The 14,627-nt window shown below is 37.8% G+C and overlaps 1 protein-coding gene across 1 annotated transcript in view; it reads right to left on the reverse strand.

The window, feature by feature from the left end:
- LOC141929914 (uncharacterized) overlaps positions 1 to 14,627 on the reverse strand; it is a 128,232-nt gene that overhangs the window by 43,455 nt on the left and 70,150 nt on the right. The window contains exons 10-12 of the mRNA XM_074840323.1: positions 11,371 to 11,589; positions 9,320 to 9,572; positions 4,619 to 4,782 (exon numbers count right to left, since the gene is read on the reverse strand). Coding sequence (XP_074696424.1) covers positions 4,619 to 4,782; positions 9,320 to 9,572; positions 11,371 to 11,589 — 636 coding nt within the window. The remainder of the gene's footprint in view (positions 1 to 4,618; positions 4,783 to 9,319; positions 9,573 to 11,370; positions 11,590 to 14,627) is intronic.

Genomic DNA, 14,627 nt, shown 5'->3' on the forward strand with positions numbered 1-14,627 from the left:
TTGGATTCATTTTTCTATGACATTTCTGTACTGTGGTAGGGAACTGAATAAGCACTACGCAGTAAAATTCCCTACCACAAGAAAGGCTTGCTGTGTGGTATTTCTTAATGTAGGTGAAACCAAGAAATATTGTGAGGCTTTTGGAAAAGCCTAGTGTCACATTTTTAGCCTTAGATGAACTTTTAAGACTTCAAAACATTGCTGTTTAATTCAAATGGAACCTCTTCAAGTTCATCTCTTTCTCATTCTACATTTATTCCAAAACTAGGGGTTCAGAAAATAAAGATCAGAAAATCTGGAATCTTGAGCTTGGATATTGACCTGAGGTCTTTCCTTTTATACCCTCTCCCAAGCTAATACTTTATTACAATTCAGATGTTGCTTAGTGCCAATCTCAGCTTTTCCATCCTTCCTGGAGACTGGCTGGGTAGTCATGAGAAGTGCAGGGATTGCTGTGTGGTGCTGCAACCATCAAAAAGCCCAGATTTCCATGGGGCTCTACAGATCCTTCATTTCTTTGCAGGTGGGAGAGCGTACAGGCACAACTTCTCTGACCCACCGAACTCTCATCCTTCTCATGGCATGCACTAGAATGCAGTTCTTGTGGCTGATCCTTATTCTTGAGTCTTGTGTTGGGATGTATGTGCTAATCCATGTGTATGCGGATGGAAGGCAGTGGACTGCTAAGTAAATCAGAATGAAGTTCACATTTACACTAGCTCTACATCTCACCTTACAGTGCACACAGTAATTGCAGAGAAGGACACTCAATAAGATGCTTAGTACAATTTTGCCCACAACCGAGATTTAGTGTGGAACAGAAATAAGGAGATGCACCAACAGACAGTTTTTCAACTTGATCTCAGGAGGAGCTTTAGCTCTCTCTTCAAAGGGGTATATGTACCTTAGAGTCAAGTTCTATATCGAAGAGTTTCTGTGATAGAGTAGCTGTTCTGATACTGAAATCTGGCAGCCTGGCTCAACATCAGATTAAGGATTTATATCTTCTGCTTTGCTGCAAAGGCGCTCTCTGCTTTTTTCCACACCCTTCTTTTCTGAAACACTCCTTTTTGAAGCTGCAGCCCTAAATTTGCTGCAGTTTCCAAGATGTCATTTTAGGATTCTCTTATCAAAAGAGGAGATCAGCTGGAAGATAACCTAATCGAGATGTAGGTAGTCCTGGGAATATAAACAAACTGACCACCAAGAAATAATAGAAGAAGCTCTAAAGTGTGAAATACAAATCAGCGCTAAGGCAGAGTAGGATAATAAAGTATTTTAAAACATGCTACAGAAGATAAAATGTTTTATAACTAACTAATATCCTTCATGGAGTAATTTTTCAAATTCTACTGTATCTTCAAAGAAAAGTTCATTTCTTAATCCCTAGACCTACATTAGATGTCCTTTTGACACAATAGACATATTTTTGCAAACATTGACTCATAACTTAGAATTATCTTGTGCTTAGTTGAAAAACTAACAATCAAGCTGGTGGGTTTTCTGGGCTTCCACTCATCTTGAAACAATAATATTCTATGATGTTAGTCTTTGAAATTCCAGGTCAGCAATTTAAATGACTTGCCACTTATCTTGCTAAACAAGAAAAAGACCTTGCCATTTATTTAAGCTCACTTAATGTAACATTCTGATTTCAAATGAAGTAAAATTTAATGCAGTTAAATTACTGTCTATTTGCTGCCATAAACATTTTCTATATGAAGATTTTAAGCACATGGTTATAAACAATATAATTAACTTTGAATTAATTAAGAATCATGAAGCCTGTCTTCCAGCTTTGTTCCTTTTGCCCAAAAGTACTCAGCCTTCTCCTGTTACCTGCTTTAATTTCTTTTCTTTGGCATGAAAACTACAAAACACTCCTTGTATCTTAAAATGGCTTCTTATAAATATGACAGTAATAATTTCTATTGCGAATGCAATAAAGAGCAAAACAAAGCTCAGATGTTATTTTCTAGAGATATGAGACCCAGTATAATACCTTACAAGTTCATTCATTTATCAGAAAGAACAAAAAACATTGGAATTATTTACTAATCAGAGTCATATCAAAGAATGGACTTCTCAAAAATTTACACAAACCAAAAATTGAAGGCTAGTTTGAGTGATTTAAAACAATTTATTACATCTTCACTTCAGCCTTTCTCATCCTTTTCTAGAAAACAACTGTAAAAAATATAATTTTGCTGTTAACATTGAAAAATTTAGATTTTTGAAGCTTTTCCCCCAAAAATATTTCAATACTAGGAAATTTAGACTCTTTCTAACAGACACGTTTAGTTGAGATAGGTCTGCATTTTCTCACAGTGCAGAAAACATTTCACCAACAAATTCCTGACTGTTTCTAATGTCTAGTAGAATTGAAATGAAGGAATTTCAACCAGTGCCACTTCATTTTTCCAAAAAGTAATTAGAATATCTCTCCATGCTCGATGTGCTACAGACTCCCAAGACACCCAAGGGGAGCCAGATTTATTGACGTATGTTGGTTTATAAAGACACAAATAGATGCCTACTGCTGTTTATCCACTGCCCATGATTTCATTAGCTTCCTGGTTGTTTATCAGTGCTGCCATGGAGCTTTCTAGCTATGGCAGAAAAAGACACTTCCCCTACTTGCTTTTGTGGTCTGGTGCATTCACTGTTCTCCCCTTTTTATACACTGCTGCACACTTGTGTTAAATGGCAAATTGCTGAGTAATTCTAACCAATGGCACCAACTCCATCATCCAACAGTCAAAGTCTTCCCTGTGGACTGGTGTCTTAGGACACAGAAGACATCCCTCAATATTTATACTGGTTTACCTTACGAGAAAGATATGGTGGATGCCTGTGTAAAAAATATATGTTTTCTGACTCAATCAAAATTACATTTGAATATCTTAGAGATATAACACCTGAGAAATATTGATACAAAGGGATACTACTGCCTTGGTTATAATACTATTTTCTCTTGTAAACAAATGCTGTTATATCAATATTCAGGAAACAATGTCATGAACTGCAGAGATGCTTTCCTTAAAAACATTTTCAAAGGTTTCAATGCTATCATTAGTGGACTGAGGTCCAAGGTTTCCACTGTGTTGGGCTGTGGATACAAAGAAGAGAAAGTTGATCCAATTTCAGAAGCTCATAGCATAACTTTGCTCTGCACAGACTTCAGTATTCAAAATGTTTCTTTTTTTTTTGTCAAGCAAAGAACTTCAAAGACCTTATGCACTGTAACAGATTTTGTTATCTTCCCTTTGCTTTTGTATTTTGCTATGAATCATTTTTAAAATGTGTCGTACTAAGACAACTTTTTTCCCCTAGTAACATTCTCCCCCCACCCCTTTATTCGAAAACATTATAGGAAAATTGATCCAGAAGGAAAGGAACCTTTGATGATCTTGCACCTGTTCCCCAGACAATGAAGATGTTGGTAATATTCTCATAAAAACCTGCCTTACAAATGTTTTAATTTAAATTAATTTTCCTGAGTAATAAACGACAGCAGCTAAAACTTATGAAGCTATTCAAAACTATTAAGTCAATGATTAAGAAGGCATTAACATCTCAAAAACTAATTAACTAGACTACCAGTACATTGGAGTTGTGTACAGCTTCCAGGAATGCAGGAGCTTTGAAATACTTTGCAGAAATTTAGACTGCCATTTATCTTTTTCTGCCTGCTGCCATGGAGTTTGTGGAAAGGAGACCGAGGGATGATTCTGTCAGATGGAGGGCATATGTGGAGCTTTTTTATTCTTACACCTGCCTGCATTTTGCCTTTGTGTACGGCTTTTTATTGGTGCTTGCCAGCACTCAATGCTCATCACTGGGTGAATCGGAGGCCAATACAAAATTCATAATGTATTATAGAGGAGTACTCAGAAAAAAGAAAATACACTTTTTCATTCAATATATTAGACAACCTATCTCATTCATTTTCAGTGTTCCACACCTGTCCTTATTGACTGTACAGCTAATGGTGCCTACTAGAAATGTGGCAAGAAAGGTAGCTGGTCAAATTTCATGATGAACTGAAAATTGGTAACGGGCTAAAATCATGGAGCAATTATTTGGATTAAGTCATGTCATGCAGTTGATTAAAGCCTCAGTCACATCAAGCCAAAAAATTCTGTATCATCAAAAGGCCCTAAGACTCGGGGGCCACTACAGACTCAGAGATTTTGCACTTCACACCTACACACTACACTTCACACTTTCTGAATTTTTCCTGTTTCTCACAAAAACCGTTCTTGGAACACTAAAGACAACATCTTCCAAACTACCTATATAAAAGGTGCACACACTTTAGACACAGACACCATTGTCTGAAGCCAAAGAAGCAGAGGCTCCCAGACTGTATGAAAAATCATTATATCAATTGTGTTCCTGTTGAGGAAATAAGTGGCTCCCTCTCTGACTCACTGTGCCCACTAAATACCAGTGCATTTAAACCTAAGCAAGAGCTAACCTCTCCTTGATCGTCTGCAGTTCTGGGCTCTGGATATGTGACATTGATATGTCTTTTTTGATGTCACCTTATTTTATCTTACAGGAGAAGAGGCTTGAGCCTAAACTCCTAAAAGAATAATGAGATAAAGAGACATACCTTAAAAAGTACAGGTACAACACTGTTGATGAAATGATGAACAGGATTGTATAAAGCATCACAGTGATTAAGGCACCAGGAGTCCCTGACTCCTCTGCTCTTAGAAAGACCCAGTAGAGCTTTGAAGCATCAGCAATGGGTTTCTCCACACTGTTCCCAAGTCGCTGTCATGGGGAAAAAATCAAGATAAGAAAATGCCAAACCTCATTAGACTATTTACCTACAGACACAAAAGAACCTGAATTTGTTTAAGAGAAGGATTTAACACCAATTTGTGGAACACACAGCTTGAAACTTAGGAGCCTGCTACACAGAATTTGAAATTAACTGAGAGATGTGAAATAAACTATTTTTTGGCTAATTTTAGTACAATTAAAATCTACCCTATAGAGGTGGTTTATTGAACGGAACCCATGTCACAGTGAAAATACTTCATTAGCATATTTCAGGGGAAGTAAGGTGAAATTTGCCTTCTTTCAATGCCCAGAGACACATAATATTGAATGATTTATGCTGCTGGTTTTAGGCGTGCTCAGTGAGCAGAAAACACTTGTGCCAATGCATAATTCCAAACTGACCAGTCTCAAAATGTCTTGCCCTTGTCACAAGAAAAATGGTGGTTCCTACCAGACTCGGAGCTACATGATTTTGAACGTGTGTACTTTGGAGGGTGTATACACCAATTCCCGATTTCAGATTGAGTCAGTGTTTGGTGCTACCACTGGAAAACAAAAGTAACCATCATGTTACCTGAAATGACAAATGGAATTATCAGGACATCTACATGTGTTGCTAGCTGACACCTAGAATAGCTTTGCCACTAGCCTTGCAAACAACAGCATCAGTCAAAGGTAGTGGATTCACAAAGCTTCACAGACTCAATGAGGTGAGAAAAATGGAGAAAGCAACTACAAGTAGATCAACAGGGGAGACCAGCAGGGTTTTGTTAAGTTTTGCCCAAAGGGGTTGGCCTTTTTTCAGTGCAAGAGAGACAAGTTCTCCCTTATGAAGCAGTATTTTAATGTATGTACATGCATTATCAAATCTGTCTGCAACATTTTATGTCAGAAAATCAGATATTCCCTTCACGCCCCCACTCCTAGTGTCCAGTCAGTCCAGTTTGGGAAGCCACAAAGAACACCCTGCAACACTGAATAACGAATAAGCATCAGCATCAGTTTATGATAGAGCTCTCATTTATTTTCTTTCTTTTCTCAGAAGGAATAGAGACACAATGAGACCGATACCTCTAAAGAAATCTGACTGTACCATACTCCCGCTGCTGTGGTGGAATTAAAGATACCTCTTAATTGTACAAAGTAGCAACTGTAAATTGTAGCATTAATAGCTTCTCCAAAGGTACATGACTGTCATATACTCTACTTAGTTATGCTATTAATAGTTTATGTTCAACTGCTCTGTAAACAAATAAACATGTATAACTATTTTCATTCTGCTGAAGATGAAACAAACCTTTAGCATACTAAATATTAGTAAGGAATTAATATCCATAGAACAAAAATAGTAATTTAATTGGGAATAAGGTGGTTTGTATATTTTTTAAAAGATTCACAAAGAATCCTGAAGGTTTCATAACACTCTAAGTTTCTTTATGCTTCCAGTAACACATAGAAAAATGTTTTCCAAAAATTATTTTCCTTTTTTTTTTCATATCTAGTTCTTAAGAACTAGCTACTGTATTGACATATTATTGCCCTCTGCTGGATCAATTTAGAAGAATTCAGCTACATATCATGGGTCTTTACTGTTGAGAGCTAAAATAAATTCCTCTCTTCACTTTTTTCTTTTTAAAGTGACACAATGACAGCCATATCCATATTAAATCATGTTAACACATTTTGCAACAATGTGAAACTGAACCATCAAAAAATCCAGTATTTATCATTCAGAAAGGGAGTCTGTGACATTTAGGCTTCAAGAAACCTGCACCTTCCTGAGCAACCTGCCTGGACTAATCCTTCAGAACATTCAAAACTTTCTCCCCATTTTTTGCCCCCTTTGCGGTGACATGCATAATAATGACAATTACAAGTCCCATGACGAGCTGTACAAGGATTGAGATTCTTGAGTATATTTCTGTTCTCTCTCCACCCTTTGCAACACTGCCAGGTTTCTGTAATGGAGATTACAAGTCCCAGGAAAATGCTAATGGCATATAAAGACTAGTCACTAATTCAGATCTGTCCGTATTCTTTAAAAAAAAATTAAAATACTTTATCTGCTGGTTCTGTTCTATCTCCCTGTTCTATCCTTCTCTTCTTGCAAAAAAAAAAGCTGTCTGCTTCCACCACTTTCTTACTGAAGAGACTGTCTACCAAGGAAAATCCTCTGCATAACAGTCACGTCCTGATATCCCTCCAGAGAGGCAAAAGTCTGAATGGCAAATAAGAATAAATTTCTCTCTTATCCGAACAGTTCTTTCTGGCAAGGCAAAAATGACATGGGGGAAGTGTATCTTTCTATCCATTTTTTCTAGCAAAAAGATTGTGTCAATCCTTCTGTGGTCCTCAAAGACATGATCTAAGAAAGTTATCTTTATTTTAAATTGTTTCAATAATATCTGTCAATATCTGTCTTAGCTGCCTATCACACCACAGAATGATGGTCACGTGAGCACTCTGCAGTCTCTAATGCTTTTTATGATGACAGGTATCCATGTGGCTAAAGAGGTGTTACTCTGCATTTCACAAGCTACAGAGAGACCAAGTGACTGGTCCCAGGAAAACTCTGGCAGAACTGGAATTAGAACTGCATTCTCCAAAATCATAGGAAAATTTCTTACTCCTGGAACATCCCCTTCTACAAGCTGATATCAAATCAAGCCTGGAATCACACATTTGACAGAGTATCTTGAACTATGAGTTGAAAGCCCCCAAATGTGCAACTGTCTCTCTAGTCTTCTCTTAATAAAAAAAATTAGTTAGTAAATGGAGAAACCTTTGTGTCCAGGGCTATCTGTCATCTTTCATAAGTATTAAGGCCATTTAGGACACTACAATACATTCTAGTACTAAAGTAACTCATGATACCACAACATTTTAAAAATGCTTGATCTAAAATAGATTGGTAAGTAAATCTGAAATAGCTGCTGAAAGAATGCCAAAAGAAAAAAAAAATTACAAATGCAATAACAAAAACACATGTAAGAGATATAGTTTCATTTTGGAAAGGATACACATAGTATATTGTGTAATATTTGAACAAATTAGTTTCTACCAAAGCTAATCTTGGTAGGTAAAATTGCCAGATTTTCAGTGCAAAGTACAGAGAAGGGCATGCTTTGTTAATGCTGTAATGGGAACTTAGTTACTTTACTCATATCTCACGTTTCCCTCTGACCAAGCAGAGAAGCCTTATTTGAAATTGATAACGAATACAGTCTGACTAGAACCAAACACAACACCACTGAAGCCAATGGCAATGGATTTCTCAATGCAAGTGTGGTAAAGACAAGACAGACCTCAGCCTTTCCTCCAGTTTTTATGAATGTATCAGTATTTGGGGGAGGGGGGGGGAGACTTTTTAATAGTTAAATATTTCTAGCCTGGATATTGGGGAAATACTCCTTTTTCTCCTAGGAAAAAAATTCATCATCAGAATAATTACAATTAAAATTCAATTCTGTGCATGGTTTACACCATGAAATTGAAAAAAAAAAAAAAAAAAAAGCATGCTGTCCAAGTGAAAACTACAGTGTGTTGCCACATGCTTAAAATATTGCAATTACCTCCCAAGTGAGCGCCAATTAAATTTCTTGAACAGCTGAATTTTAATTTTCAAAATCACTGCAATGGGAAACAGCACATAAACAGTGGAAAATCACATTTTTAACGGGACTTCTTAAAAGCAGAACACAGGTTAGTGGATGAGGAACCAAGAGACCTGTGAAAACCTGATCCACAACAAGGACTGTGGATTACTGCTTGATCTGGAGTGAGCAACAGAAACAAAGATGTTTTTTGGAAGAACAGCAATACAAGACCCCCAGAAAAACTCTCAGCACCCTGAGCCCATCAAAAGGACCCCATGTCACCCACACAGTGAGAGCCATATCTGAAACACGTGTTCTGGGAGACTGAGCATTACCTTGGATATGATAAAAATCCCCAGCCACCAAAGTACAGATGAGCTGCACAGCACATACACAGGCACAGATAGAGTTGAGAACTTTGCTCTCATGATTTTATGTGTGATGAAGCTTTCCTTAAATATGTCTGTCTTTCAATCTCACAAGTCTTTTTAGGTATGCCAGAAAGTTATATTAATTACCTTGCATGTCAGAGAAGTGAACAATAACCTCTATTTTTTCATTTTGTCTGTTTCAGTGCTTAGAAAAAATCTGAAGTGCTAATAATCAGGACTGCTCATTAATCCATCTCCATTAACATCCAAAATTGCAGTAATCCTTTTCAAAGAAGATGCAATCATTCCAGTGGTGGATTTACTTTCTTATCTCCATATATGGCTTGTACAGTGCTCTTAATTTTATGCAGAAACACAGTGACTCCATTAGATGGGAATTTTGTTAATAAAAAGGTAATGTATAACATTATTATTTAATTTCTTTTTAACTTTCATGTTCCATTGCCAGGGGTGGAATTTCATATCTTTCAGTGATTCACTGAATAAAACAAACTTCTACGTCAAGGTCTCATGTCCAAGTTATTTTAAGTGACTTACCCCCAGGAATGAATCCACTACAAACACTGCCAAGGGGTCTAGCACTGTCCAGAGTCCCATAGCTATGATAAACTTTGACAAGAAGGAAGGGAATGAGTCAAACAGCTGTTGACAGCCCCATCTGATCAGGACCATAAGAAGCAGTCCTGCATTCAAGGTTAGGGGTCCCACCACAACCATGACCAACTCTTCACTAGTCTGTAGCAAGGAGTTCTGGTAGCACAGTTCAACAGTGTGAGGGAAAAGTTGGAATCTGTAAATAAGCAAAAAGAGAGAGTTCATCTGTGCTTCTAGGCAAACCATTAAAAAAAAGAGAGTCGTGCATACAGCATGTTGCATTGTAAAGTTGTATCCCTATCTTGGTCACAACCCTCTGACCAAAAACTGTATGAAGATACTCAAAAACATAAAATTTTTCTCCCCCTCCTGCCTCCATGTCATTTGAGCCCCTCTGACTCTCAGTTCAGTGTATGTACATCCAGGCCCTTAGGACTGTGCAGGCAGGGCTATAGGAAGACGTTCGCTCCCAGAAGCACCAATGTAAGCACAGGTCCCAGGTGCTCACCCCTCTCTGCATACTGCAGTGCCTTTGGACACTGCACAAGTCAGAAAATGTGATATGGAAGACATAGTTCTTAGCATCCCTAAAGTGACTGGAAACATCCCTCTTACCACCATAGGATGATGAGATTTGTAAAGCTCACACAATGGGCAAATTTGCTGGCACTGTAGGAGACAGGAACTGCATGGCACTGTGAGCTGCATACAGATGCTGAAATTTAGGGCAAAAATTTCAAGCCAATTGAAGTGGCTTAAATTCTGCTCAAAATTAAGTTGAAGCGGTTTGATTCTCAAGTTCCTACTCAAGAGTGCTACCACTGTATTTGGTGGCACTATAGAGTGCTCAACTCAGTGTCATGTTCTGCAGGCACACAGCTACAGATTGGGATGCTGATCCGGGGCATCTTGGCTTGAGAACGTTATCCTTTACCTAGCTGACTGCCTGGGACAGCTGTGATTAGTGGCATCAAACATGACCACCTCTCTCTCACACATTGCCTCCTTCTGTTGCATTTCTGTTGCTTTCACAGACTCTTGATGCTTGGCCTCCCAGAAGTTTTAATGCCAGCTGGCTGAGCCCACCTGGGCTGTTCAAGGCCAGAAGCGAGAGATGGCTGGTTTTGCATTAAGGTCTAGAAGACCACTTTAACAATACCCAGCACTGTCCAGAGTCTGCTCAGACGTGCATATTACCGGCTCCTGCTGACTAAGTCAGGTTTGCATGATGCTTTAAAGTGAAGAGAAGAAAGAAAATGTTTCTATTGGAGAAATCTTCCCTTCCCTGAGCATGACTGATCTTTTTTACTCTGTAAACCCATTCTCTACCCCACAGCAACATATGGAGAACCAGGTATATATCACCTTGTGGACCTGTTCTCCCTCTTTTTTTTTTTTTTTTCATGTCAAGTAATGACAAGTAATGATTTTCCTGGAACTCTCTAGAAAGCTCTGACTCCCAAGCTAAGGTCAATGTATCATATAGTTAAAATACATCAACCTGTTTAAGTCCTCACAATAAAATTGATATATCAATGTTAAATACTTCAAAGTATTTTACTCATAGATCACTTTGGTAACATCAAATATGATTTAAATGCTTCTTCAGTTTTGTGCACTTAAGCATTTTGAAATACTTGATCCAAAATGATAAATGATTCCTTTGGAAGATGCATAACCTGCTGGGTATCTCAGAGGAGAGAGAGGGAGACATGACACAAGAGGTACAAATGGACACATCTTGGTCTGGGTTAAGAATTTACATTATTAACATCTTCACCTTTCTGTTAGGGACACATTTACATATCAGATCATCTGGAGTCTGGATGTGGTCCTTGTTCTCCTAGTCTCTACAGAGGCTCCTATCAGGGCTTACATGCAGAGCCCTTAGCATGAGTCTTAGTCATCAATTCTCTTCATAGTGCAAAGGAACTGCTTTGAATCAAGCTATTTGTAGAAATATTCCAACAGAGAAAGAAGGCAGCAGAACTTACTTGGTAACAGGAACTGAGATGGTCTGAAGGAAGATCCATTGGCTCAGATAATGCAGGTAAAGTCTCACAAACCAAAGCAAAACTACCAGCAGCACAAGCAGCCAGAAGTCCCCAGAGCGCCAGTCCATAGGTCCCAGCTCTGAGAAGGCTGTGTATACCAAGAAATGAAAATGCTCAACAACCCGCTGGGACAGTTTCACTTCAGTAGCAGAACGGCAGCTGAAAATATGTGGAAATACAACAAAGAGTAATTTGTAAAAACATATAAGAAATAGCAGTTGCTAAAACACTGTACACTCCTGTTATACAGGATGGGTGGCACAGGTTCTGATCATAACTTTTGACTGACCAACACATCTGACAGTAAAAAATAGAATATTTTTTTCTATTGCAGTCTAGGTGATAGGTGGCTTCCTCCCAGAAATCATGTTGCTACTTTTATAAAGAAAACAACAAATCATATTTAAAAACAAGTTTTTAAGAGTCTTTTACTTTCATTTTGATTGTAATTTTCTCACGAATTGCTCTCTGAGGAACACTTTATCACTTGTTTTCCTTCTGAGAAAATGGTAAAAGAACTTGTCATATTTGTATTGAAAAGTATTCATTTTATTGAAAAATGTGAAAGGCTTTTTGGTGTTTGGATAAGAGAACTTCAGTCAAATATTTCAGTACACAATGTGGGCTAAAACCCCTCTTTAAACTAGTTTCAAGCGAAAGAGAAAATAGAAAGGAACTTGCACTGTACAGTATTCTGCTACTGAGTGTGGTGTGATTTGCCCTTTAAGCTAATTAGTGCTTCAAAGAGAAGAAAAAAAAAAAAAAAAAAAAAAAAAAGAAATGAGATGCAGAGATGCAGCCTTGGCATTATGTTTCCAAGAAACTAGAGTCTCTCAGCTGATTCAAAGCTGAAAAGACAGTAGCTTCTTTGACCTTTTGAAACTTCTAACTGCTATGCTTATTTCCACTGATTCAAATGACTAAGCAGCTGAGATGCACAACTCTAGGACTAAATATGATGTCATCATGCTCAAACTGTTATTTATATTGATTAAGACTTCAGAAAGTTCAGAAATATAAAGATCTTTTTGTGGAAGAAAGCATGCTGGCTTTTTAAAGTGTAGCATATGACTGGAGAAGAAGCAACAGCAATACTTGCACTGTATTTTATACTCTTTTAAAGCATTTTCCTGCCTACACATATGAATTTCTTAAATAGCTGTGTACATTTCTTTCTCCATCAGCCACAAAGAGAACTGTGAATAGCAATGGAGAAAGTTAAAAGGATTCTGCATTTAGTGTAGGTTCCAATGATCAGGAGAAATAAAAAACCCTAAGCTTGCCAGCCATAGGTCTGTATTTTGGGACCAGCCTTGGCATTACATTACTCCTGATACTACTCAGTGTTGAGCAAGATGCATGTGTAGGAGAAGACATGCTGTCAGTCAGTCCCTTTTTCTCATGAGAAGGCTGAAGCTTTTGTTACCTGGTTGGTTGAAGAAAAGGAGGAGATGTTATCAGGGACACACCACAAAAAAATAAGTTTTGGGTCACTAAGAAAGCCTTAAGTACAGATCACCAAAACTTTTCACAGACGTATCTGTTGGGCTGAGACAGATGATACTTGCAGTGGCTATAGGTTGATCTGTCAGGGGTTTTGAAGGGGTTTTTGGGACACTGCAGTCCACTTTGCTTATATCCTAATCAGTCAGAAAGTCCTACTTTACAAACTTAGGGCCACATCATTAATCACCTTCCTCATATTGTAATTATTTACCCACAGCAGCCTACAGGAATATAACAACACATTTCATTAACATTATGAAATCATAGTCTAGGCTTGTGTGAGAAAGAGACAAAGAAAAATATAAAATAAGTAATATAATTGACTGTGGTATTATACTACAATAACCATGGCATTCTGGATATTCTGAACTCTGAAGTTAGATTGTGGTACATTTCCTTTTATATAAAGAAATTTTTGTCATCTTGAATAACTTCCATCAAAATCTACTCTTAAGGTATTCACTCCTTGAGGAGAGTTAATAGGGCACGATTAGCCCCACTGTTATTTTAATTAAACCAAATAATTTCTTGTTTGTGCTAAAAAAAGAAAAAAGAAAAAGAAAAAAAAGAGAAGAGAACACTATCTTAGCTCATAATACTCTTCTCATCCTTCATCAAACAAGCAGAATTACATAGAAGTCCCACCCAGCCTCACCCATGTCAGAAATCCACATCCTACAGGGATCACTGCCAATCTTCATCTCTGTGCCGAGAGCATGAGTAACCATGTATTTTCCACAAAAGTCTGTATTTAGATCACCACCTCATTTTATGTAAGAGCCATTTGGTACTAGATTATTTAGGCTTAATTTACTAAATGAAGCTACCTCTGAACAAACAACACCAGAGTGAAATGTTTAATATACCACCTGTAAAACGTTTCAAGACATAAATCCTTCCTCCAACCCGACACACAGATTGAGAAGGAGAGCAAGAAGCTCAGAGTGCTGAAAATACCAACTCCTCTTTCATTCACAGCAGTCCTGGAGCACCAGAAACACTCAGAAATGTTAGTGACCAAAACTCTGGGTTGGGAAGGTGGGTTAACTTCCTCATGGAGGCAGGATCTAGCAATGCAATCAGTACTTTCATAGAAGTTTCATGAAACACTTACTCCAGCTGTGTAACTCATTGTGTGGAAGCTGCTTGTGTAAGCACTGTGAGCACACCATACAAAGTGTGCCTATCGAACTTCCCTAAGATTTAGGCAGCAATGAAAATACTCAACCTGTGCCTTCATCGTTCCATTGCTCCCCAGTTTACTTCCACTTTCAAGAGGTCAAGAGAGAGCTAATGTCTCCAACTGTGAGCTGTCATCCTGCTGAGATAATGGCGCTCTCAGCCACAGGAATCCACCTACTCAATAAAATTCCAAAGGAAAGTAGAGAAATTCAGAGCACATTAATTGTTACCAAACCCTAGAAGCCTTCCACTAGCGATGACCCTAGCAGGGTAACATCTATATCTTTACTTTGGTACATCTTTCCTCTGAAAAAAGCAATAGCAGCCCAGAAACTCCACAGAAAGCCAAGCTTACTGGAAGCCAAAGAAATCAAGAAAAATATATCCATTAGGTAGAATCAAACAACATTAATTTTTACTTTTGGAACAGCAATTATTTTTCTAAAGACTTTGTGGTTTTCAACACACACCTTGACCATCACTTCCACCTTTTAAATGGAAACTAAAGT

Source organism: Strix aluco, chromosome 1 (genome assembly GCF_031877795.1).
Source record: "Strix aluco isolate bStrAlu1 chromosome 1, bStrAlu1.hap1, whole genome shotgun sequence".
Taxonomy (NCBI): Eukaryota; Metazoa; Chordata; class Aves; order Strigiformes; family Strigidae; genus Strix; species Strix aluco.